This window comes from Fusarium musae, chromosome 2 (genome assembly GCF_019915245.1).
Source record: "Fusarium musae strain F31 chromosome 2, whole genome shotgun sequence".
In the NCBI taxonomy this organism is placed as follows: Eukaryota; Fungi; Ascomycota; class Sordariomycetes; order Hypocreales; family Nectriaceae; genus Fusarium; species Fusarium musae.
Window position 1 is genome coordinate 2,736,567 of NC_058388.1, and position 22,394 is coordinate 2,758,960.

At 48.8% G+C, this 22,394-nt stretch overlaps 8 protein-coding genes across 8 annotated transcripts; 5 read left to right on the forward strand and 3 right to left on the reverse strand.

Moving 5' to 3' along the window:
* Nucleotides 1–119: 119 nt before the first annotated feature.
* Nucleotides 120–2,969, forward strand: J7337_002756 (uncharacterized protein; the record flags this gene model as incomplete). The annotated part of the gene is made up of 2 exons (XM_044820483.1): nt 120–410; nt 552–2,969. The coding sequence occupies 2 exons, from the start codon at nt 120–122 to the stop codon at nt 2,967–2,969; spliced, it is 2,709 nt and encodes a 902-aa protein (XP_044684783.1).
* A 622-nt stretch (nt 2,970–3,591) lies between these two features.
* Nucleotides 3,592–4,593, forward strand: J7337_002757 (uncharacterized protein; the record flags this gene model as incomplete). Its single annotated transcript, XM_044820484.1, has 1 exon — nt 3,592–4,593. The coding sequence occupies one exon, from the start codon at nt 3,592–3,594 to the stop codon at nt 4,591–4,593; it is 1,002 nt and encodes a 333-aa protein (XP_044684784.1).
* Nucleotides 4,594–5,257: 664 nt separating this feature from the next.
* Nucleotides 5,258–6,058, reverse strand: J7337_002758 (uncharacterized protein; the record flags this gene model as incomplete). Its single annotated transcript, XM_044820485.1, has 1 exon — nt 5,258–6,058. One exon carries the CDS (start codon nt 6,056–6,058, stop codon nt 5,258–5,260), a length of 801 nt encoding a protein of 266 aa, XP_044684785.1.
* A 3,299-nt stretch (nt 6,059–9,357) lies between these two features.
* J7337_002759 (uncharacterized protein) lies at nt 9,358–10,029 on the forward strand (the record flags this gene model as incomplete). The annotated part of the gene is made up of 1 exon (XM_044820486.1): nt 9,358–10,029. One exon carries the CDS (start codon nt 9,358–9,360, stop codon nt 10,027–10,029), a length of 672 nt encoding a protein of 223 aa, XP_044684786.1.
* Nucleotides 10,030–10,604: 575 nt separating this feature from the next.
* J7337_002760 (uncharacterized protein) lies at nt 10,605–11,489 on the forward strand (the record flags this gene model as incomplete). Its single annotated transcript, XM_044820487.1, has 1 exon — nt 10,605–11,489. The coding sequence occupies one exon, from the start codon at nt 10,605–10,607 to the stop codon at nt 11,487–11,489; it is 885 nt and encodes a 294-aa protein (XP_044684787.1).
* Nucleotides 11,490–13,938: 2,449 nt separating this feature from the next.
* On the forward strand, nt 13,939–17,755 carry J7337_002761 (uncharacterized protein; the record flags this gene model as incomplete). Its single annotated transcript, XM_044820488.1, is given in 4 exon segments — nt 13,939–13,993; nt 14,010–14,643; nt 14,700–15,922; nt 15,972–17,755. The coding sequence occupies 4 exon segments, from the start codon at nt 13,939–13,941 to the stop codon at nt 17,753–17,755; spliced, it is 3,696 nt and encodes a 1,231-aa protein (XP_044684788.1).
* Nucleotides 17,756–17,995: 240 nt separating this feature from the next.
* Nucleotides 17,996–19,573, reverse strand: J7337_002762 (uncharacterized protein; the record flags this gene model as incomplete). Its single annotated transcript, XM_044820489.1, has 2 exons — nt 17,996–19,070; nt 19,122–19,573. The coding sequence occupies 2 exons, from the start codon at nt 19,571–19,573 to the stop codon at nt 17,996–17,998; spliced, it is 1,527 nt and encodes a 508-aa protein (XP_044684789.1).
* A 1,163-nt stretch (nt 19,574–20,736) lies between these two features.
* On the reverse strand, nt 20,737–22,149 carry J7337_002763 (uncharacterized protein; the record flags this gene model as incomplete). Its single annotated transcript, XM_044820490.1, has 5 exons — nt 20,737–20,943; nt 20,997–21,465; nt 21,522–21,681; nt 21,734–21,861; nt 21,917–22,149. The coding sequence occupies 5 exons, from the start codon at nt 22,147–22,149 to the stop codon at nt 20,737–20,739; spliced, it is 1,197 nt and encodes a 398-aa protein (XP_044684790.1).
* Between the last annotated feature and the right edge of the window lie 245 nt (nt 22,150–22,394).

A 22,394-nucleotide genomic window follows, 5' to 3' on the forward strand; every position in this document is an offset into this window, starting at 1 on the left:
AGCTTCGTATGCGGGCCCCACATGAAGCTTGATAACGATAAGACTTTTTTTCCATCGCAAAAAAACTGAGAGTTGCTGCTACCAATGCAGCTTTCGCATCAGCAGCATTATCAGTCGCAATGGCCGGCTCCCAGCTCAAACGCCTCAAGGCGTCTCTCAAAGAGCAAGGAATTGTCGGCCCTCAGCAATCGAAGAAGCAGAAACGACGCAATGCTCAGGACGAGCGCTCTCGAAATGACAAACGACTTCAGCGCGGAGTGGTCTTGGAGGGGATTCGCGAACAATTCAATCCTTTCGATCTTAAGCATGCCAAGGGCCCAAAATTCGAAGTTACGAGTAACCGGCCTACGTTGACTGCTGGCAGCATCAAAGGTCGTCCTGGCCAGGCCAAAGCAGCCAGTGAGGAGAGGGTAAGTTCCAACTCCTATTCGCGAGGGGCCATCAGGGCAGTGGAGGTGACACGATCTGTTCACATCGACTATTGAAGTCTATTCCGACCTCGATATAATCACAAACCAGGCTTTATGAAGAATCAACTAACATTCATAAAGCGCCGGCAAACCCTTCTGGTCGAGATGCAACGCCGCAACAAGGTTGGTGGAATTCTCGATCGTCGATTTGGTGAAAACGATCCGACAATGGCCCCTGAAGATAAGATGCTTGAGCGATTTGCCCGAGAGAAACAGAGAAGCCACAAGAAGAACTCAATGTTTGATTTGGAAGACGACGATGCTTCAGAAGGCTTGACTCACATGGGCAAATCTCTTTCTTTTGACGACATGGACGATTTCAAAGAAGACGACCTCGAAGAGGACTACGACAGTGATGGCTCGGTGCGTGAACAGCAGAGATTGAAGCGTATTCGTGCATTAGCAGCCCAGGGTAGTGATGGCGAGGACGATGAACCGGAACGAAAAAAGACGAAGAAGGAGGTGATGGAGGAGGTTATCGCCAAGTCCAAACACTACAAGTACGAGCGACAAGCTGCAAAGGAGGAGGATGAAGAGCTCCGAGAGAAACTCGACAAGGAGTTGCAAAACATCCAGTACATGCTGCACCACAGCCGGCCAGGCGCCAAACCTCAGAACGAGGGAGCTTCAAAACTCACCATCGCTGGAGTTGACCGAGACGCTTTCGAAAAGAACTTCGATCTTCAAATAAAGAAATTGGCTCAGGACAAGAGGGCACAGCCTGCCGACCGCACCAAGACCGAGGAGGAGAAGGCTGAAGAAGAGTCTACAAGACTCAAGGAGCTCGAAGACAAACGCCAGAAGCGCATGAGAGGAGAGTCAGTCAGTGACAGTGAGGATGAAGAAGCCGATAACAAGGGCAAGAAACCCGAGCTTGATGCTATGGACCTGGACGATGAGGAGGACTATGGCTTGGGCAGCGGTATCCGAGCTCGTCCTACTGCTACTGAGCTTGGCTTTGACGATGAAGATGATTTCGTCATCGACGATGATCTCGTGGCTAGCGGCTCGGACCTGGAACTCGACAACGAGGATGAATCAGGCATGGAGGATGTGTCTGATGATGAGGAAGCTGAGGATGAGGAGGATGACTTTACCAAAGGCCTGCTTAATGAAGAAGAGAGTCGAAATCCTGTTTTCGATGCCGAATCGACCACAAAAGCCTCGGCGATTCAGAAAGGCGACGAGCAAGGCCTCCCCTACACCTTTGAATGCCCTCAATCTTGTGACGAGTTGCAAGTTGTTTTGGCACCATACCCAACCAAGACCTTCCCTACAATTGTCCAGAGGATTCGTGCCCTCTATCATCCCAAGATCAGCAGTATGAACAAGGAGAAGCTTGGCAACTTTGCAACTGCTTTAGTTGACTACATCGGTCTGCCCTGGGACCCTGCCACTTCTGCCCCTTTTATGGTGCTTGAAAGCATTGTCCGACACATCCACTCTCTCGCAAAGATGTTCCCTATCGAGATCAGTAAGCAGTTCCGCAAGAATCTCGAGGAGATGGGAGAGTCTCGACCCTTAGCACTAGGAACTGGAGACTTGGTTTTGCTTTCTGCAATTGGCACCATCTTCCCTACCTCTGATCACTTCCACCAAGTCGTCACTCCTGCTGTGCTGACCATCACCCGATACCTTGGCCAAAGAATACCACAAAACTTGGCACATTATGCTATTGGTACATATCTCAGCATTCTTGCTGTAAGTTACCAGCAACTTGCTAAGCGCTACGTGCCCGAAGTTATCAACTTCTCTCTGAATACACTCCTGGCTCTGGCCCCTGTTTCCACTTCCAAAAAGGTAGGGAATTTTCCTCTTCACATCGCTCCTGAGGGCATCCGTGCAGAAGCTGCGACTAAGTCAGAGCTACGGAGACTCAACTTCTCAGACTGCATCGAGCAAGAAGCCAAAAAGACTCAAACGATAGCCCGCAAGATTGCTATCCTCGATACCACAGCACAAGTTATAGAAACTGCAGCAGATACGTGGACTGGGAAGAGTGCATTCCTTGAGACCTTTGGACAGGCTGCGAGCGTACTCAAGCACCTCGGCAGCAAATGTTGCAGGTCACAATTACCTACTGCTTTCAATGAAAGAATCGAGAAGTTGCAAGTCAAATTCGACCGCATGCTTAAGGTTGCGCAACTATCGCGCCGCAATGTTGAGCTGCATCATCATCGCCCCCTGGCAATCAAAACCTATGTGCCCAAGTTCGAGGAGACATTCGATCCTGATAAGCACTACGACCCCGATCGCGAGCGAGCAGAGTTGGCCAAGCTCAAGAAGGAGCACAAGAAGGAACGCAAGGGTGCTCTTCGGGAGCTGCGAAAGGACGCTAACTTCATGGCGCGCGAGAAGTTACGGATCAAGAAGGCAAAGGACGAGGCATACGAGAAGAAGTACAAGCGTCTTGTTGCCGAGATTCAAAGCGAGGAGGGTCGCGAGGCGAATGCATACGAGCGAGAGAAGTCTGCGAGAAAGAGGGCCAAGAACAGGTAAATGGATTCTACGGCGTAGGTATAGGCTCAGGATACCAATATATGTTTTCGTATGTCCATTTGTAGTGTGCTTTAAGAGAGCGTGTAAATGAACATTTGTAGTGGTTCCTGAGGCTCAAAGATCTCCTTCAAAATGGGTCAGACGTTGTAATACGACAAAGATAATCGTACACGTATGGCCCTAAGTAAATCGATCAGTATATAGCCCGAGAAGTCAATATCTATTGCCATGAAGCGTCTAAACTTGGCGGATATTTATCAACGTCAGGTTACCGGTAGCCGGGTAGAAAGAAATATACCAATTGCAGACGCCCACCTGAGATGAGTGCCTTGGGGAACCTTTACCCTGAATAACAAAAACACTTCATTCTAGAGGCCTTCTAAACACATCTTAGAGTTCCCTAAAACTTTTTACGGCTTCCAGGACATAGAGGTCCGGAGTTTTGCTCTCTAAAGGCTTTCTTTCAAGAGCACTGACGTTAGTCGAAATTAGTGGACCCTACTGCTTTATCCTTGGGACCGCTTTCATTATCGACATCAAATCTTGCAGTATCATCATACCTACGCCTCAACCTTGCTGTCAACTGTAAAGCGAACCGTCCACAAATACACAAACAAAAAGTATGAGCAGTGAACACAAGAACGGCGCAGGGGTACATGATGAAGAAGAGGATGACTACATGAACATGTCCTTTGACGACCCAGCACCTGTAAAAGAGACATCCATACAGCGGGTACAGCGATTGAAGCGTGAATCGCGAGCACGCGGTATCATCAAGTCGAAAGAGCAAATCGCAGAGGAAGAAGAAGCCGCACGTGAAAAGGCTCTCTCAACCTCAATGCTTGACGATGCCAAGGCGAAAAAGAGCAAAGGACTCGCCATGATGGCCAAGATGGGGTTCACAGGCGGTGGCCTAGGAAAGAAGACAGAAGATGGGGCTGCTCCTGGGCGCACAGAGCCTATCAAGGTCAGCGTGAAGGACGACCGTGGAGGTATTGGGTTGGATAATGAAAAGAAACGAAAAGTCAGAGAAGCAGCTGAAGAGAGGGACATCAAGGCTGTTAAAATGGACCCAGACGAGTATCGAGAGCGAGTGAGAAGAGAGCGCGAGGATGCAAGGCTTGAGAGGCAGTTCTTTGCAGCCCAGCGCACGGCGGAGAGGATGGACGATGAAAAGACAGAAGTTTATTGCCCTGATGCTTCACTGCCAGATTCTGAAAGTGAAAAGGAAAAGCCAAGACCGATATCATCCCGCCCTCTCAAGTCAATACCGATTATTTATCGCGGGCTAGTCAGGCACAGAGAAGAAGTAGAACGCGACCGTCGTATGCGCTACGATCTTGAGCAATCACTATCGCGACTACCAACATACGAAGACGATCAGGAAGATGCAGACGACAAAAGAGCACTCGGGAAGGGACACACCGTGTATGCTACGGCTGAAGATCTCGACGAAGAAGACGAGGAGTTGGACCAGTTCAATGAGCTAGAGATTGGGGATCGGTTGAAGAGCGTGTTGGAGTATCTAAGAGAGAAGCACCAGTATTGCTTCTGGTGCAAAATGGTCTATCCTGATGCTGAGATGGAGGGTTGTCCAGGTTTGACCGAGGAGGACCATGATTAATTGAGACAGTGTCGTGCGAGTCATGACTATTTTATGTCAAGGCAGATAGACACTTCGTTTTAATTTAACCGATATTGACATATTAGGAAAGCTTCAAGACACCCTTATATATATATATATACCACAAAGGCTACTTGCACCTGGTTACTTGCTTCAAGGCAATCTGTGTTGTGTTCCTTGGTGCATTATGCGACTATGTTAGACTCAGGTTGCATAACTGGCCTGGACTCGGTGAGTTGTCACCACAGAAACGTCTCAACAGAATTACTCGATTCTTATCTCACTCAACCGCAGCTTCTCAACCATTGCCATGGCGTCTCAACAGATAAGCAGATAACGAGTAGATGCTTGGTGGGTCGTGATGGAAGGATGTGAGTACAAGGCCAATATATGCCGAGATGGTCTATACCTCAACTGCTACTGATTCATCCTTAGACAAGCTCATAAGTTTCATGTAGTTGCACAAGATATTGTCAGTGGGTTCCTTATCGCCGTTAGCTTAAGGCAAAGCTGCTCAGCACAATGCAAGAAAGGTTCAGAGTTGATACCATGCTCCAACAATTATTGAACAAGCCCATGAAATTCATGGAATATCACTACATTGAATGCTTTGCATGATGCAATAACCCCATCTTCTCGTTACTCATCAAAATCACTGCTTGAACTACCTCCCTTTCCACCTCAACCTACCAACCCAGTGAGCCCATCTTTGAACCTCCTCCTCATCCAACAACAGGTCAACAGTGTAGTAGTCCCGTGCCAGCTCCTCGTGCGTTTTGAAGTGATGAACAAAGCGATGACAGGCACCACACAGCCACGCCACGTTCTGCAGATCTTCTTTACGGTGCCATCCTCGCTTAACGGCCTTTTCATGGACGAACCGTGGGATGAGGTGATGGTAGGACAGAGGGACCCAGGATCGGGCACATAGCTCACACGCGTCAGCACGAGTTGAACGTGTAGCGGGAGGTGGCTCGATGAGAGGAGTTATGTACGAGGTGAGAATGGGAAGGAGGAATGACTCTGGGGAGGACGGAAGATGTGAATCAACATAGGGATCGGCAGAGATAAGGTTGTAAGTTGTGAGGGTCTCGATAACAGATGGTGGCAGGTTTAACAACAAAAGGCTGTCTTTCGTGAGTGGGAGAGAGTACTGCTCCTGCAACGCTTCGTCCTCTCGCCATGTCCGGTACTCGAGATCTTGCAGCTCCTCTGGAAGGTTATCAAAGATCTCAGTAGCGAGATAATCGACAAATTCAGCAAGTTCATCGCCATCTTTCTCCAGCTCCGGGTCCGGGTCCGGGTCCGGGGCCGGGGTGGATGCAACGAGCGGAGCCCGGGTGTTCTTACCACGCCGACGACGCTTGGGCGGGTCAGGGGCCGAAGGGGCGGGCCGAAGGAGAGTGGTGGACAGACAATCTCGAAAGAGGGCGTAGTTTTCAGGGTTGTTGTTGATGGTCGGCATTGTAGTTTGGGTGTTGTATTGGCTATACTTGTAGCTAGGTGCCACAGTTGATGCAGAGAATAGGTAGATACCTAAGGTAGGTGACGTAATTGATTTCCATCACTTATCTTTCACTGTGGGAGATCAGATATTTACATATTAATTCTTCTCGCTCTTCACTGCTTTAGCTCTTGGAGAATTTTACGGAACGATTTGGAAGCTGGAGGAGCTGTCTGAATGTTTGAAAGCTGTAGTCTTTCCTGATAGTATTGTGCCCAGTAAGCCCCCGCCGGTTGAGTCACTCGGTGGAAGTGACCAGCTTCATCCTGTAGTGCTTCACAGGGACCGTATCGTACCCTGTAGTCTATCCTAAGAGGTATTGAAGTGATGAGCTGGCGTTGCTGCATAGACATCATTGCAACCATGGCGCCGAGCGGTCTCATATTGTCTAAATGGTTCCATTAACGTTAGTAGAGACACCAGCGCGGCGAATTCAAGTCCGAGCCGAGCCGAGTGACTGGCTGGTCAAGGCTCTGAGCCACTGGGTGAAACGGTGAACAGGGAGGCTTTTTTTTTGTTTGGTGTTTCGAGTACAATAGTACACGTGGTCAAGCTTTGTTGTAGATGCATTGTTGATCGTCGAGAAATGTATCAGCTGAAGACCCTGACTTAGAAACTGAAGGGCAACCTTGCAAAGTGAAGAGACTAACAATAGTAACACAGCATGCAGCGAACAAGCTTAAACTAAAACATGAAGTGGAAGGAAAGCTTGCGTTTCACTGATCTACGAGATTTTCAAACAACCTAGAAACATTATTTCCATGATCGTGTATCAAGGGCCTAATAATAGAGGGCACGATGTTGAACAACCCGTGCAAGAACCTGGGCATGGCCAAACAGAAATAGTATCAGATAACCAGGCGATGAAGTATAACCCTATATACCAGCATATTTTTCATCTATCCATAGTATCAAAACATTGGAAACGCAAAGAGATTACACTTGTTTATTTATAATTGCCGCCTCTACTATATTATATTCATGGTTGAAACGGCCATGGGCAGTAGATCCCCTAGCCAGAGAAGCCAGGGCAAAGTCAAATATCCATTCCATAGTGGGAACTTACCAGTGAAGAAGAAGACCCAGTTATCAAAATCGGCCCGCGGAATCAGGATATTCTAGAAAGGAGAAAGAAAAGTCACGGCACTCGTATGTCATCCACGACAACAAACCAAGAAGGCGTCTGAGCGGAGATCTAATGTTAGGATATGGATGTCAGGAGATGCGAGGAGGTGTTACAAACAGCTTCAGGGCTCGGCAACTCTGTAAAGGGCTAGTGAGCTGGAATGTAACGCGCTGATACTATAGATTATGCAGCCAATTCCAGTAATGAAAAGGGTCAACATCAATGGCTATTGCTTCGACTCACATGAGAAAGGGCTGAATGAGAGTTGAGGCTCTGCGGCAGACGTAACATTCTGATCAAATATCAACATGCGATCTACACGAGATCTAATTTGCAATCTAAGTAACGCCGAAAAGTATAGATTTCATCACCTGTTTCTTGCTCGCTATCCGGAAAAGGGCCGCAGTTGTCAGGAGACTTGTGGTGAGGGCATTCAGGGTTGTGTTTGATAGCACAGATTGTCCAACCAATGACGATTCCATGAAACCGTACGTGACGAGAGACGCAGCATGACATAACGGAGCGTTACATCCGAGAGATGGAAAGAAAGACAAAGTCAGAGACAGAGATGGATGAGATTGATATGGAAACGGCATAACGTGAGAGAGGAACGGAACCCGAACTGGTGAATTCGACCGAAGACTACGCCGCAAGTCATGTTCGGTAGAGTCGGGAACACGTACGTACGTACGTACGTACATACATACATACATGCATTGCATCTACAGTGCTTATCGAATAAGGAGGTTACACAAATGAATGAGAGAATCTGGGGGGCCGCGTAGCTTCACCAGGCTCTCAATTCCAGACTCAATGAGGAGACCAGGCTAGGGCAAGTCGCTGTAGAGGCTGATATGGAACTGCTTTATCCGCTCCGCTCACCTCCCTCCCCGCAAAGCATTGATGGAGGGCACAGAACAGAAACATGGGTGGGGGTTTCCAGAGCAAGCTCTGATGGTTGTCAAAAGGGGAAAAAAAGCATTATTATATTATTATCTGGCGGGCCTGAAAAGGTTGGAAGCGCGTAAGCCGCGGGAAGGACGGGAGACGATCCCATAATGGAGGGGAGGGACAGAAGAGGGAGTCAGCCAAGAAGGGATCAGAGGGAGTAAAAGGCCCGAGTGACGAGAAAAGAATGCCTCCCAAGTTAGACCTGAGACAGGATAGGACAAGCTCGATTGATTTGATATCAACAAACTTGGAACAGCTCGAGTATGGGGATCTTTGGGTGTACATACACCCAAGGCGAGGGACCTCCATATCTGGTACAACACCTTTGTTGAACCCTCTCATCTCAACTGACATCACATACAAGAGATGGGCAGACAGCTTTTGCCATGTGAAAGTTGCACCCTCAACAAGTTTCACAGGCAAGTTTACTACGTATGGAGTGCCTAGGTACTGTATCTGTATGTAGGCATGAATCAAAACCCAGGTTAACTAGTACCTAAGCTTGTGCTCGTGCTCGTGCTGCCGCTAATCTTCGGGCGGCGACACAGGAAATGCGATGCGCTGTCTCCACTGGCCATACCACTACACCCAGCGGCTGTCAAGACCAAGCTCGGTTGGGAATTACCCGATGCGTGGCTCTAGAGGCTCCTCTCGTGGGGGCCTGGAGCCCTGTCAATCGGCCACCTTGCTATCATGAGTGACTTTATTGGGTAATCAGCCACCTAAGGTTGTCTCAAGGTAAGGCAAGATATCCAGGGACTAGGGTCTCGCTAAGGGTTCTCATCCACTTTGCTCTACTGGGCTGCTTCTCAACTCAGGTCACTTACACACCACAGGTCAGGAAACGGAGCCAACGGAGATGGGATGGCGTCTCTGGAAGGGGGACGGGAGGGGGGAGTCGGTGCTTCTTTTGTTTTAACTCTCTCTAACTTAGTCGAATGGATCTTTGCCTTTCATTGAAATAGTCTGGAATGTCCTTCCAGAAGCTGAGCCCTTCGATATTTGTCTGGCTCATCATCATCTTTCTCCTTACCTTCCTTGCCTTACCTGACCTACCTACTACCTACACTACCTATTATATACACCACAGCCTACTCGTCAACAACACCAACTCATCTATCCATACAGCAAACTCTATATAACTCCTATATACTATCGACGCAAGACCAGACAGACCAGCAACATGCATCCTTCCAAGTTGCTCACAAACCAGACCAGCAAGGCCATCTACATCGATAGCATCGCCACACTCTCCGACCCTCTCTCCTCCATGTCTTCCACCTTCTCTCTTGTCTCTCTCCTCACCATGGCCTATCACATCCGAACACCGCTGCCCTCGAACCAGGAACGCCTTCTTACTCTCTTGAATACCATGTCGCCAGCCTTAAGAACAGAGACAGAATCCGGATACTCTCGCGAGGAGATCCTGAACTCCTTTGTCCACTTTCTCAGCCCCGTCCTCAACGGCATGGCAGGCATGCTTGAGCTTCTCACAAACGTTGACGCCTTCTCACGCCCAGAAGATTTCCGTCAATTCTGGAGTCTTGAGAGGAGCAATCTGATCAGAGACTTTGTGGAGAGTGGGGGACCGTTGCGGGGGATGCAGGGCTACGACGTTCCCTTTCTCGAGACCTTTGTGAAGGACCCCTCTTGCAGAATTGCTCTTGGTAGCAACAATGGTATTCTTTTGTTAGTCCCAGGGGACGCCGCGGTCGGCGATGATGTTTGGTGGGACGAAGACGAGCAGCGTCTTTCCGTCTCCAGGAAAGGCGCGGAAGACCTCAACACCAATGCTGAAGCCTATCTTGACAATGGCTCAAGGATAACTGTCATGGCTATTTCTTCTGCCACCTAAGGATTGGCGATTTCGCACCTCATGACGACTTGACGATACATTTTGACTCTACTGATGCGTACACTTGGATTTTTTTTATTTTTTTTTATTTTTTTTTTGGAGAGGAGATTTGATATCCACAGCGGGATTTTTGGCTTTTTTTTTTGGTTCTTTTGGGATTTGCAGGCAGCTAACTGCGCTTACTGGAGTACTATGGCGGCGTATGAGCGATGATAAACCTACGTTACCTACCCAAGTGAAAAAAGAGGTAGCACGCATAGAGCAGACCCATTGAGTTTATCTTTGATATGACAGTTGGAAATTTATCAAGCTTTTATCATAAATGGCATGTGCAAGCGCATCCCACGTGCTTAAGCCACGGTTCTATGCCCACCTCAGTTAGTGTACCAGCCACGCACTTGATAGTCCACTTTTCTTGATGGCTGTCTAGGCTGTCTAGGCTGTCTTGCAGCTTGCAGCTTGCAGATCTTAGTTAGCCTCCACTACCTACTACAGTACGTAGCTCTCCCATCTCAGCTGCGTCATCTTGGCTGCCCTGCATCTTTTTTCAACTGCGTGTACCTTGCCTTATCACAATGGCGTCGGACGAAGAACGAGGAAGTAGGCCCAGCCGAAGGCACTACAAGGACAAAGACAACGAAGCCAGTGAAGATCGTCGATCGAAACATACAGAACGTGACTCCGGAGGCCGAGAACGTCGTCGATCACGCGACCGACGCGAGCGAAGACGGTCCCGGACACCAGAAACTTCACGGCGGAGGTCACGAAGCCGGGACCGTCAACGAGACACAAACCGCGAACACAGACGTCGGAGATCACGAGACGATAAGACTTCAAGGCGAAGACGTGACGATGATGACGGGGAAGGCGGCAGACAGGTTGCAAAGCGAAGCCCTGTGAGGCGCACTGGCCCTTTGCCATCTCAGGCAGATTCTTTCGCCGTTACCACCGGCGAGGCTCCCGAGAAACCCAAAGAAAAGCCCAACTTTGGATCCACGGGCGTCTTGGCGGCGGCATCGAATTCAGTGGCACAGGCGGATGGCACGACAATTACGCTCAAGTATCACGAGCCGTCCGAGGCGCGTAAGCCGTCGCCACGCGATATATGGAAGTTGTTCGTTTTCAAAGGCCAGGATATTGTCGACACGATAGAGCTCAGCACGAGGAGCTGCTGGCTCATCGGGCGAGAAATGTCAGTCGTGGACTTGCCAGCGGAGCATCCTAGTATCAGCAAGCAACACGCCGTGATTCAATTTCGCTATGTTGAGAAAAGGAACGAGTTTGGCGACAAAATTGGCAAGGTCAAGCCGTACCTCATCGATCTGGAAAGTGCCAATGGAACAGTTTTGAATGATAGCAAGATCCCAGATAGCAGATATTTGGAGCTCAGGGATAAGGATATGATCCAATTCGGGCACAGCACGAGAGAGTACGTGATAATGCTTGCTCCAAGAGATTGATCTTTACGAAAATGGAACGACGCTCATTTGAGCATGTGGTGACCAGTCTCACTGGAGGTTCAAGGCCCATGTCCAATATGGAACCATACGGCAAGCACATATGCCACAAATAAGAAACTTGAACCCTATGCACACCAGCATTGACAGCAACTGGGCAAAGAAACATGGTTCAATGTGGCCATTCAAGGGCACACATACGAGGTCTAGAGCCACGCCAACAGGCACTCAGAGGCGGAGGCGATGTTCCCACAAGGAGAGGTCGATTTTTCCAATTTCATGAAAATGAGGCCACGGATCATGGAGGCTCTCGGGTGACTCCCGAGCTTTCAGTCCAGGGCTGAGCGATGACTCAACTGCGCAATGGCCCGGAAACATCGTTGAGATTGGATGACTGTTGCGGCTGAAAGCAACTTGCTGGGGCCTGGATTCATATTGACTAGGTCAATGAGCATTAGCCCTGAATGCGCCACATAAGAGAGGTTGCTGGCCCAAAAACTGGCACTGAGTCAAGTATCAACCTGCTCCCAGTCTAGATGGGATTTTTCTCAGATCTGTATTCACAAATTGGGGTTGCAAATTCTTGCATCGGCGCAAGGACAATAACAGTTAAGGTTTTCACCTCAGATAGACTTAACAGAAGGCAGGAAAGGTATTGGTCCTATGCTTGTGTCTTGTTCAAGAGCAGTGCTATTTCCATGGTGCTACTATATGTCTTTTGGCGCTTTTCTTTTCTCATATTCCCTCAACGTTAACGGAGTTAACTACCCATGCAAACCAACCCGCCGAAAGATGAATGGCAAGCTGTGACGCTACTGCTATTAGACGTGAGGTGAAGTCTGAGATGCTCTTTATAAAACCATCTGTAAAAATACATTGTAAGCAAATTGGGCCAGTGTCTTCAATTTCTCTAGGTGCCGGACAAATTAGGTGATTATTGCTAAATTACCCAACTAATAAGCAGACAGTTGCAACAGATTGTTCTACCATGTAGTAAGTAGCAAGTGGGCTCCAAGTTCAAATAACCAAATCGGGTTTTTTATACTAAAGTAGTACTGCGGTTTGCCCAGTCTGACTTGTTGTCTCCTGTCTAGTCACCCCTATATCTTGTCTCAATAGGTAAACAGCTTTTGATCAGACCTATCCAAGCTGCATAACATAATCCTGTGTAGATCGAATACTGTTGGAACATGGCCTCATGGTCTTCCGCGGAAGTCTAATCTTATGGAGATGCACAGTCTTCTCTTTCACCCCATATAACTGCCAGACAACTCAACTGGCAAAAAGACATACATACAACAGCAGGTATTCGCTGGTCGTCACCGACCCAACTACTAATCCGCCCCTTGTCAGCTTATCTATGGGGGAGCGGACGGGACCCCGAGTTCTCTGATAGGTATGGTCGTATGTGTTTGAGTGAGGGCATCCCCAGATTTCCAAGGCAGTCAACATCAAAGATTGTGCGACAGGAATAAACGACATGTCCATTCTTTGATGTCACGGCACGTGAAGGGTTGCCAAGAAGCATAAACTATATAAATTTCAAGATTATCCTACATTACAGCAAAAGGTGGGTAGCTCTGCGGTCTTTACTAGCTGTTATGGCCCGAAGCTTAAGACGGGGATGTTTTGAGTGTCTAGTCATGTAGTGGTCGCAAGAACCATATTACCTTTTGAGGGGGATACGATTTAATTAAAGGCCTACGATTCCAAACGATGGGGCAAAATTTCAACTTTTTTATGTAATATAAAGCCACTTAAAGCTTGAAGCATATCTCAATCTCGCAAAACCCATATTTTCCGTGGTTTGGATTCTTTCAGCAAATATCTATATGATGCTCATTATCCGTACATCCCCTGCCAATTATGTAGCAGCCCCCGAAAATGCACCTATGTACAAAAAAAGGTCTTAGCTGAAACCCATTCGGCCAACGCGATAAAAAAGCCCTACAGGCAGGCACCTTTCACCTGGGCGAGCTCAGCCACTGCCCCTGATACGGACACGGACATGCGCCATTTGACTCAGCTTTCAACAGTATCTATCTACCTGAAGTTTGGTATGAGTCTTGTGATGGGATGGCCCCCAATAGTTGAAGATGGCGCGTCGCACTCGCACTCAGCCTGGCAATAAATAGAATAACAGGGATGCAACTCATAGCCTCGGTGAGAGGAAATGATTGCTCACTCCCGTCACTTATTAGTCTAGGCAGCGCAATTGTCGACAGCCTCGTTCTGATTCGAGCGGCCATTTATACGCCGATCAGCCGCGCATTTCTTGCAAGGTTGCTTGCTTGCTTGCTTGCTCGCTCGACTTAGCTCTGTTCAGGGATTCCCCAATGTTTGGAACGACACCACGACTATCGAGCTTCCCCATTTTCGACGACACATCATGGTGAGTCTCACTGCTCGAACCTGTTGAGTCTCATTCACAGCGTGCAGCAGTTGACTAACAATGGCCGAAATAGGGGTCCGAGAACCGTTCAATAGCCCGCTACGAGACAACAGCGGTATACACTCATCCAGAGGCCAAAGTTGACATTGTTCTTGTGCATGGGCTCAATGGAACACCCGACAAGACATGGACGGCCAAGAATGGAACTTTCTGGCCTCTGGACCTATTACCAGTGGCACTCAGAGGTGCCCAGGCTAACATCCTGGTCTATGGGTATAATGCAGACGTCTACTCCAAAAAGAACAATCAAACAGCCAGCGACAGCTTCATTCACCAGCATGCGCAGAATCTCATAACAAATCTGACCCTCCATCGCCAAAGCGAAGGCACATCCAAGAACTCCATCATTTGGGTATGCCATAGCTTGGGGGGCATCCTCGTCAAACAAGCTCTCCTTTACTCATCTGATGTTCGCGAACCTCACCTCGAGCATTTCCGGTCCATTTTCGTCTCGACTTTCGGCCTGGTCTTCTTAGGAACACCCCATGTTGGCTCAGATGCAGCTACCTGGGGTCTCATCCTTCAAGCCATGTCTGATGCAGTCATACCCAAGAGGTTTTTCGACTCTGAGTCGGTGCTTTTGAAGACTCTTAAGAAGGACAACGAAACCTTGGCGAATATCAACAGTCACTTTTTGGATATATATCAGCGCTTTGAGATTCATATGGTTCGCGAGAATCAGAAAACAGATATCAAGGGCCACAAGTATGCCGTCCTTCCCTCCTTGAAAGCTCGCTCACCTGGCTAACTTTCTTTTATAGAATTTTCATTGTTGATGCCAACTCAGCTGGACCTCAGTTGCCTGGTGTCACTTACTACGGGGTAGAGGCATCACACTCCAACATGTGCAAGTTCGAAGGCACCAACTCCCCAGGCTTTCGTAACATTGCTATCACTATACTGCAGTGGATTCAAAAGGCCCCATCTGCTACCCAGGAACGATGGCTTGCCGAAGAAGACGAGAGACGAGCCCGTGCCATGGCAAGGGCAAACGAGATCATGTCGCCTTACACAAGTCAGACTCAGACACCTGTGCTGAGTCAAGATACATCAGCATTCAGAGGGGAAAAACCAGTCCTGGAAGGATCATCTTTGGCACTACTCAATAGATATGAACCAATATTCGTTCACCCAGAACGCTTTCGACCCAACTCGCTCTTCAGAGGCCGACAGCAAGACTTGCAGGATCTTCATGCCATGCTCATGGACCGACAGCGTAGAGACCAGGGTACTTCTGCTGTTCTCATATGGTCAGTTCCTGGGGGAGGAAAGACGCATCTTGCCAGGGAATATGCTTTCAAACATCGCCATGACTACTCGTGCGGCGTCTTCTGGGTACGCACAAAGACTCCTGAAGATCTCGAAGACGGATTCTTGAGGATTGCAAAACATGCCATGTCTCGAGCAGAAATTGATATACAGGACGAGACAACCCTCCAGAACCCGAGCAAGGTGATCCCTTTGGTTCGAAACTGGCTTGATCGATCAGAGAACTGGCTCCTCATCCTGGATGGAGCTCTGTATGACACCCCGAATCTGAAGAATTGCATACCCGATGCGAGAAACTCAAGCCTGATCCTTACGTCTACTGACACATCCATCGCAGCGGACCATCACTTTGACAATCCCCAGAAACTCGAACTCGGACCCCTGGCTGATAATGATGCTTGCACATTGCTGCTTGAGGATATGGACAAGAAGAAACCCTGGACTCAGGACGATCTCGACCGCGCTCTCGAAGTAGTTCGGTTGGTGGAAGGTCTGCCACTAGCCATACATACCGCAGCTGGTCAAATGAAAGCTACCAAAGAGCCACTGGCAAAATACATTCGATCTTACAAGAAGCGGCCCCGTACCGGCGGGTTGGGCGCTTACAAAGCTGTGCGAGAAAAGCTTAAGGCACGAGGTGAGACGGCGGCGCTTAACCTCATGTATTTACTCGCATTCTGGGGAGGACGGGTGCCGGTCGAGATGCTGTCACTTGGTATGTTATCAGGCCCCCAACCACTCTCAGAACGAAGCTAACTTGCCAGGCCTGAAGGCACTTGATAAGCGCACTCCTGTGCGTACCTACGACTTGATGGGTAAGCGGAGTCTTAACAAGACATTTACCGTTCTCATAGCGTTTGCTCTTATCGAGCGTGACGAGATAGAAGATGTCCCATCGGTGAGCACGCCCGGCGAGACGATCCCTAGTTCAAGACCAATGGAACCCCTTGATGTGCTCAAGATCCACGGCATCGTGCAAAGCTTCTTTCTCGAGGCCTTGAAGATAGACGGGCAGTACAATTTTTGGCTTGAACGTGCTGCCGCTGTTTTCCTCGAGTCTTTTGACCGGGGAGATAGTCGTGCCAAGAACAATAAGGAGATGGGCATTCCAGATGACTATCGAAGGTATGCCACCCAGTGCCGAAGGATTTTGAAGCATCTTGAAGAGGTCGATAGGCCGAGTCTAGAACTCATGTCGGTTGAGCAAGCCTTGCAAGACCGTTTCGAGGATATGCAAATCAAGATTCGGACCTTGGCACGCTCAATGACCACAGACTCCGAAGGAAGATGGGTTCGGGGACCTTACGTGTCGGTATTTGAGAAAAGCAACAGTGCTTCTCTGTCGAGCTCTTTTACCACTCCGGATGACGACAACATCGAGGAAGAAAAGCAAGCCCCTTGGGACTTGCGCACTAGTTTCCCTTCTCTAGAAGCAGACAACGATGCACCATATCCTTACGATAGTACAATGCCCGTACCGGTGTTCCATGAGGATGACGATACTCTAATGGGGAGCGTGGTTTTTCAGCAACGGCCATCAGAAAGACGTTCAAGTGGCAACAGCCCGAGGGTGTCTGAACGCGACCTGAATGATAGTTGGACTCTGGTTAGGGAACCAAGTGTCCCTCGATCAGGGCCACTCTTTGAGCCTGTCGAGCGCGTTATAAGGCCGACAGTCAGAGGCCAGAGCGTGGGGGCTATTCCTGGAACAGGCTCTCACCCTCGCGAGATAACTCGTGAGCGTGCTGAAGAAAACCCGTTCATGGGTTCAGGAGATGGCACCATCCCAACTATGGAGATTGCCAACGCAGACTGGCTCACCCATGATCACATAACAGACCTTCCACGCGCAAGTCATTCGGATACATCTCTTGATGCAGATATCGACCAGTGGGCACCGGGCCTGCCTGTCACTAGCCACTCGGTGAGCAGCCTCAGACCTATATCACATCATCAGCAACCAGCATCTTACCATCGTCGTACTCTGTCTACTGGAGAGGTCTTCTCATCTTCGTTGCCAAATAGCCTTGCAAGCAGCACCCTTCGACCACCCTCGTCGGGACCTGAAAGTCACTCTTCTCAGCCCATGTCACGAAACTCTTCATCCAGATCAGATCAGCCTGTCTCGAACAACCCTCCTGTTCCCAGGTGGGCACGCCGCGTACCATCGGTCACAGCCACAGAGCCCTCGCCACGACGTATCACAAATAGTCCTGACAATGTCTCTGTGGGGTATCAATCATGGCAAATGAGGCAATCAGGGCCGTGGAATCCTGAAGGGGCTTCTAGGAGGGAAATCACCTCGAGCCCTAGACCGGAGGCGGAGGCTGATAGCGCGGACATGGTGAGATCAGGTTCCGGGGGGATTCAGTTCCACGGTCGCATTATTGAATTTGGAAGATTACAGCCGGCAACTGCGCAACCAGTCTATCCACTAGAAATCAGCGAGTCGACTCATGCTCTGGAAAGCCAAGCTACCGCCACTCGAAGAAGACGGAACACAAATAGCCAACCTCCTGGTTATCCCCGACCAGATACATCACGGTAAGAGCTCGGAAGAATTTAATGGACCTAAGGTCCCGGCTGCAAGCAAGTATGTATTATATGATGTACAAAGGATAAAAATTAGATTTGAAAGACCGCGTTACGGCCATGTGTTCTCAAACTAAAACAATACCATCATGACTGGCGTTAGGGTATATTCATACAAGTATACTGGGTGTGGCACTTCTCAATGCTTTGCCTCTTCTTTATGTCCCTTATCTGCTTATGTTGCCCCCTCCCAAGCTCATAGAGTTGCTGTTCTAGGCACACCGTTCTCAGAGACAAGCATTGGGGGTAACTCTACAGGACTCCGGCCATTTCTGTAACTCCACAAACGACTCACATCTTTCACACGGATTCCGTGGTCGTCACTAGCCTCCTTGATTTTGTTTGAGATCCCATGAACCTCAATCGGAGTTGAAGCATCGCCAGACCCAAATCCCTGCGTCCCAGCCCATGATATTTCGAAGGCTTCTCTCGCGTTGGCAGAGGCACTGCCTTCTTCACCGACCTTGATGGCTTCATTCATGAATTCATTGTCTTCATCAGCTCCCACATACTCTCCAGTCTCAGCATCCTTCTTCAAAGGGAACATGGCGTTTAGGTAATGCTGATTCATCTGGTGGCCACCGTGGCGGCCATCTGCCCGAGAGAACAATCGCCCCTGAAACCGTGGGAGTTCTCGCGATTCCATCCTGTTCGTTGCAAAATGCAGTATGCCCCATATGGCAACAAAATCTGTACTATTGGCATAGTGCTCCACATGCAAGATACACCTGTCTTTGGCAGCGGAAATAGATCGAGTCGACACGCCAGAAGATTCTTTCCTGACCGGATTGCGAGTCTTTAGGGCCAGGTCATCCTTAGCTTCGAGTGGGCTGCTAGAAGGAGAGTCGAAAGAGGACTCGGTAAGAACGGTGCTCATCGCAGATAGGGGCTTGAGACGAGCCAGCATCTGCGAAGACCGATGACGATGAGGATTGTTGAAGTGATTGGCTGCGTTTCCAAAGGTATAAACCTCGAGTTTAGACATTAGATCTTGTGGCAGCTCCTGGAGCAACCAATCGAGAACCAGACCTCCCTCGATTCCTCCTTGGGAGTGTAGCACGAAGACGACTTTGGATTTGCTTTCATCATATAGGATGTCTTTGAGAAGTCTGAAGCAAATTCTGATATCCCCAGTCGCGTAGCCAAAATTGCGCTGTATCAGACATTCAACAACATCAAATATTATTCCGCGAGTCTGGTTGTGAATACCAAGGATAGGCCGGCCAAAGGTCAGTGCAAGCCGGTTCAAATTCGACTGCATCCAATGTTCTCTATGATCTCGTCAGTGGATGATACCATGTTTCAGTTTGAGATTATCATACCCAACAGCGACGCCGTTCAAGAAAACCCATTGTTCATGGGCGTGCTCAGGCCGAGCCTTGGCGTACTTTTCATCCGAGGTATAAGTTTCCTTACTACCATTGAGAAGCTTGCAGATGAGCCAGTTGGTAAACATGAACCCAGCAATACCTGTTGCCGCCATCCAGACTGGAAACACAACGGAGAATGGCAGGGCTATGATGAACCCTAGCTGCAGGAAGAAGAGAACCAAGTGGACGACAACGCAGAATACGTTCTGAGGGGATGGATAGAGCTCATCGAAAACCTTGCATTTGAAGGGATAGACGGGCCAGATGACCCATGGCAGTGCCCATACATAGACGAAGAAATAGTATACGTCTTTGGCGAGAAGCTTGAAGGGAAAGTCGGTATGAGAGTAGTCGATGACGGACTCTTCGCCAATCTGAGAGCGATAGTACTGAGTAGCACCCATAGTCGTGGTGCTATGGGTGTATGTGAGGTATTAACGTTGGTAGGTATTCATTGAGCATCGAAATAGGCGGCAGGTAGTTGTTGGAAGTGGTATGGAGGTAAACGTTGGGAGACTCGAGGTTTTGGCCTGTCCTTTGTTCAGCTTAGGTACCTTCTATCGGTAAGGTAAGGTATTTCAGTAGGTGCCTTGGTAGGTACCTACTAGGTAGGCACTTAGATAGGTATGAGCCCGAATATGGAAGCAAGACAACTGACGTTATGAGAAACTGTCGTGTGACAAAAAGTCAAGAGCGAAGAGCCGGTGCTTCACATGCAACAAGACTGCTGACGTTCTAAGAAGCAAAAGAACTCTAGCCAAGGTATCTTACCTTGCTGTACAGTACCTTACTATGTATATGTATATCTACACAAGCATATAGGTGGGTTGGCAACTAAAATGCTCAGCCTTGTTCCATGTCGACACCCTCACTCATCCCCTGATTTTGGCCCAGGCAACGACGAGTCAGAGGCCGAAAGACCATGTCAGCTGCCCCCCGTTGACGATGAAGAATTGGATGCGACGTCATCACACCAACTTGGCGCTGTGATCGCTGAGGCTTAGTGGGCTCGGCAGCCAGGGCATCCATTGGCATCAAAGCATTGATGGTTGTGGCTAACTGGAGCTAAGACGGATGAGAAGGCGGAAAGGCTTGGGCAGGGAGCGTTGCCATGTCAAGCCGTGAATATGGACTTGACTAAGGTAATTGTAAAAAAAAAAAAAAAAAAAAAAAAAAAAAAAAAAAAAAAAAAAAAAAAAAAGAGAGACGTCTATCATTGTACAAGACGAGGCCGTTGAAGATGTGGCGGTCAATGGGATTGTTTCAGTGCCAGCTTCCACTAATACGATCCCACTATCGTGGGGTCCATACCTAGGTAGACAGCTGGGAACCTAGGCCTGAGTTTATAGGGGTAGCCAGCTACACGGGATCTTGATTTCTGGTATTGAAGCCAAATCGCCGGATAGTAAGTCTTTAACTTGTACTGAAGGGATGTTTATCAAGACGAGGTAGTGGGTTTATTTGCGGTGCAGTTAATTCACTACATCAACTAAAGACACAATACTGCCTTGGTTAAGTAGGAGTAACAATGGATGCCTTGTTGGGCCAAAGACCATTGCTAGAGATTTTAGAAATACGATGTCTTAGCCTCATCCACAATATGCACCTTGATGCACCCATTCTTAGGGTCTGCCGATAAAGTCAAACCCTCCAGAGCCTGTTCCAGAGGGAAAACATGCGATACCAACTTCTTCGCATCTATCAAGCCCCCCTCAATACACGCAATACCCGCTGGCCAGGTGTCCTTGTATCTGTTGATGAATCGAAGTTGAATCTGTGAACTATCATCAGTGTCCCACCTCAGCAACAAAAGTCTTGATCACACACCTCAGCAAGAGACAAATGCATAAAAGGCAGGTTGTTCATGATTGACCTGCCGACACCGACAACCATGAGAACACCTCCACGACGTGCCATGTACGCAGCGGAGCATACACTGCTCTCGATACCGGTACACTCAAACACAACCCTAGGCTGAACATACTCTGTCTCACCGAATAGTTTCCTCACAGCCCTGCCATTCTGCTCGCTGCTCTTGCTAATGTCAACTTGATACGTAATAGCTGTTGGGACAAACTCCTTGGCAAAAGCCAGTCGTTTGGGTTCAACATCCGTGATGACTAGGGGATGGGCACCAGAAGCTCGCGCGGCGGCGAGAGCAAGAAGACCGATAGGACCGGCACCACAGATCACAACAGGCGTCCCGAGTGTGATCGGGGCTGAGTTTATGCCATGGAGGACGACGCTCAGGGGCTCGAGAAGGGCGCCCTCGGCGAAAGAGACGCTATCTGGAAGTCTGAAAGCCATTAGTTCCTCAATGCTTCCATGTCTTATAACTCCACTTTGTCATACTTATGAAGCCATTTGGCGGGATGAACCTTGTATCTCTGCAGAGTTCCTGCATAAGGGAAGACCCCGGAGAACTGTACATCTTCACAGAGATTATATCGGCCGTCTTTACACAGAAAGCAAAGGCCGCAAGGAACGCCAGGCTCAACAGCCACTCGGTCGCCTAGATGCTCGTATAAGTCATAATACTTCATTCTCCTCATTTTTTCGCTTACCAGGTTTGAGATCTGCAACATCCTCACCGACACGAATCACAACACCAGCGGCCTCATGTCCAATGATACAGTCACCCTCAAATACAAGGGAACCTATACATCCTGTTTTCCAGAAATGAACATCAGAACTGTCCACATAATCAGCGACCAATGTCTTTTGAGACGGGAAATTTCTCATCTCACCCACAAATACCAGTGACCTTGATGTGAAGAAGAACCTCGCCAGACTTAGGCACATACACGGGCGCATCGACTCTTTTCAAGTTATGATCTGCCGTGACCTGCAAGGATGGGTTCGGTAGGGGAGCCTTGAGAGTTTGTGTATTACTGGGATAACCGTTGAGCTTCACCTTGAGCTCATCAGCTATCGGTGTTGTATCATGGGTGAGGGGTTGTGAGGCTGCCAGCGAGCACATGGTGATGGGACGAAGTCAGAAGAAGGTTTAAGGAGAAGAAAGGTTCAGCGAGGACTGTCATAAAGAAAGAGTGACAAAGGTAACAAGAGAGAAAAGAAAAGCCATCTTTATCTCATTCCACCCCGTTTTACTCGCATACAACCTTGTCCGTGTTGCAGATGGTACTCTACCTATTCTACAGTACTAAGGTAAGGAAGGTATATTACAGGCCTCGAGGTTATCATCTCCCCACTTCTCCGCGGAGA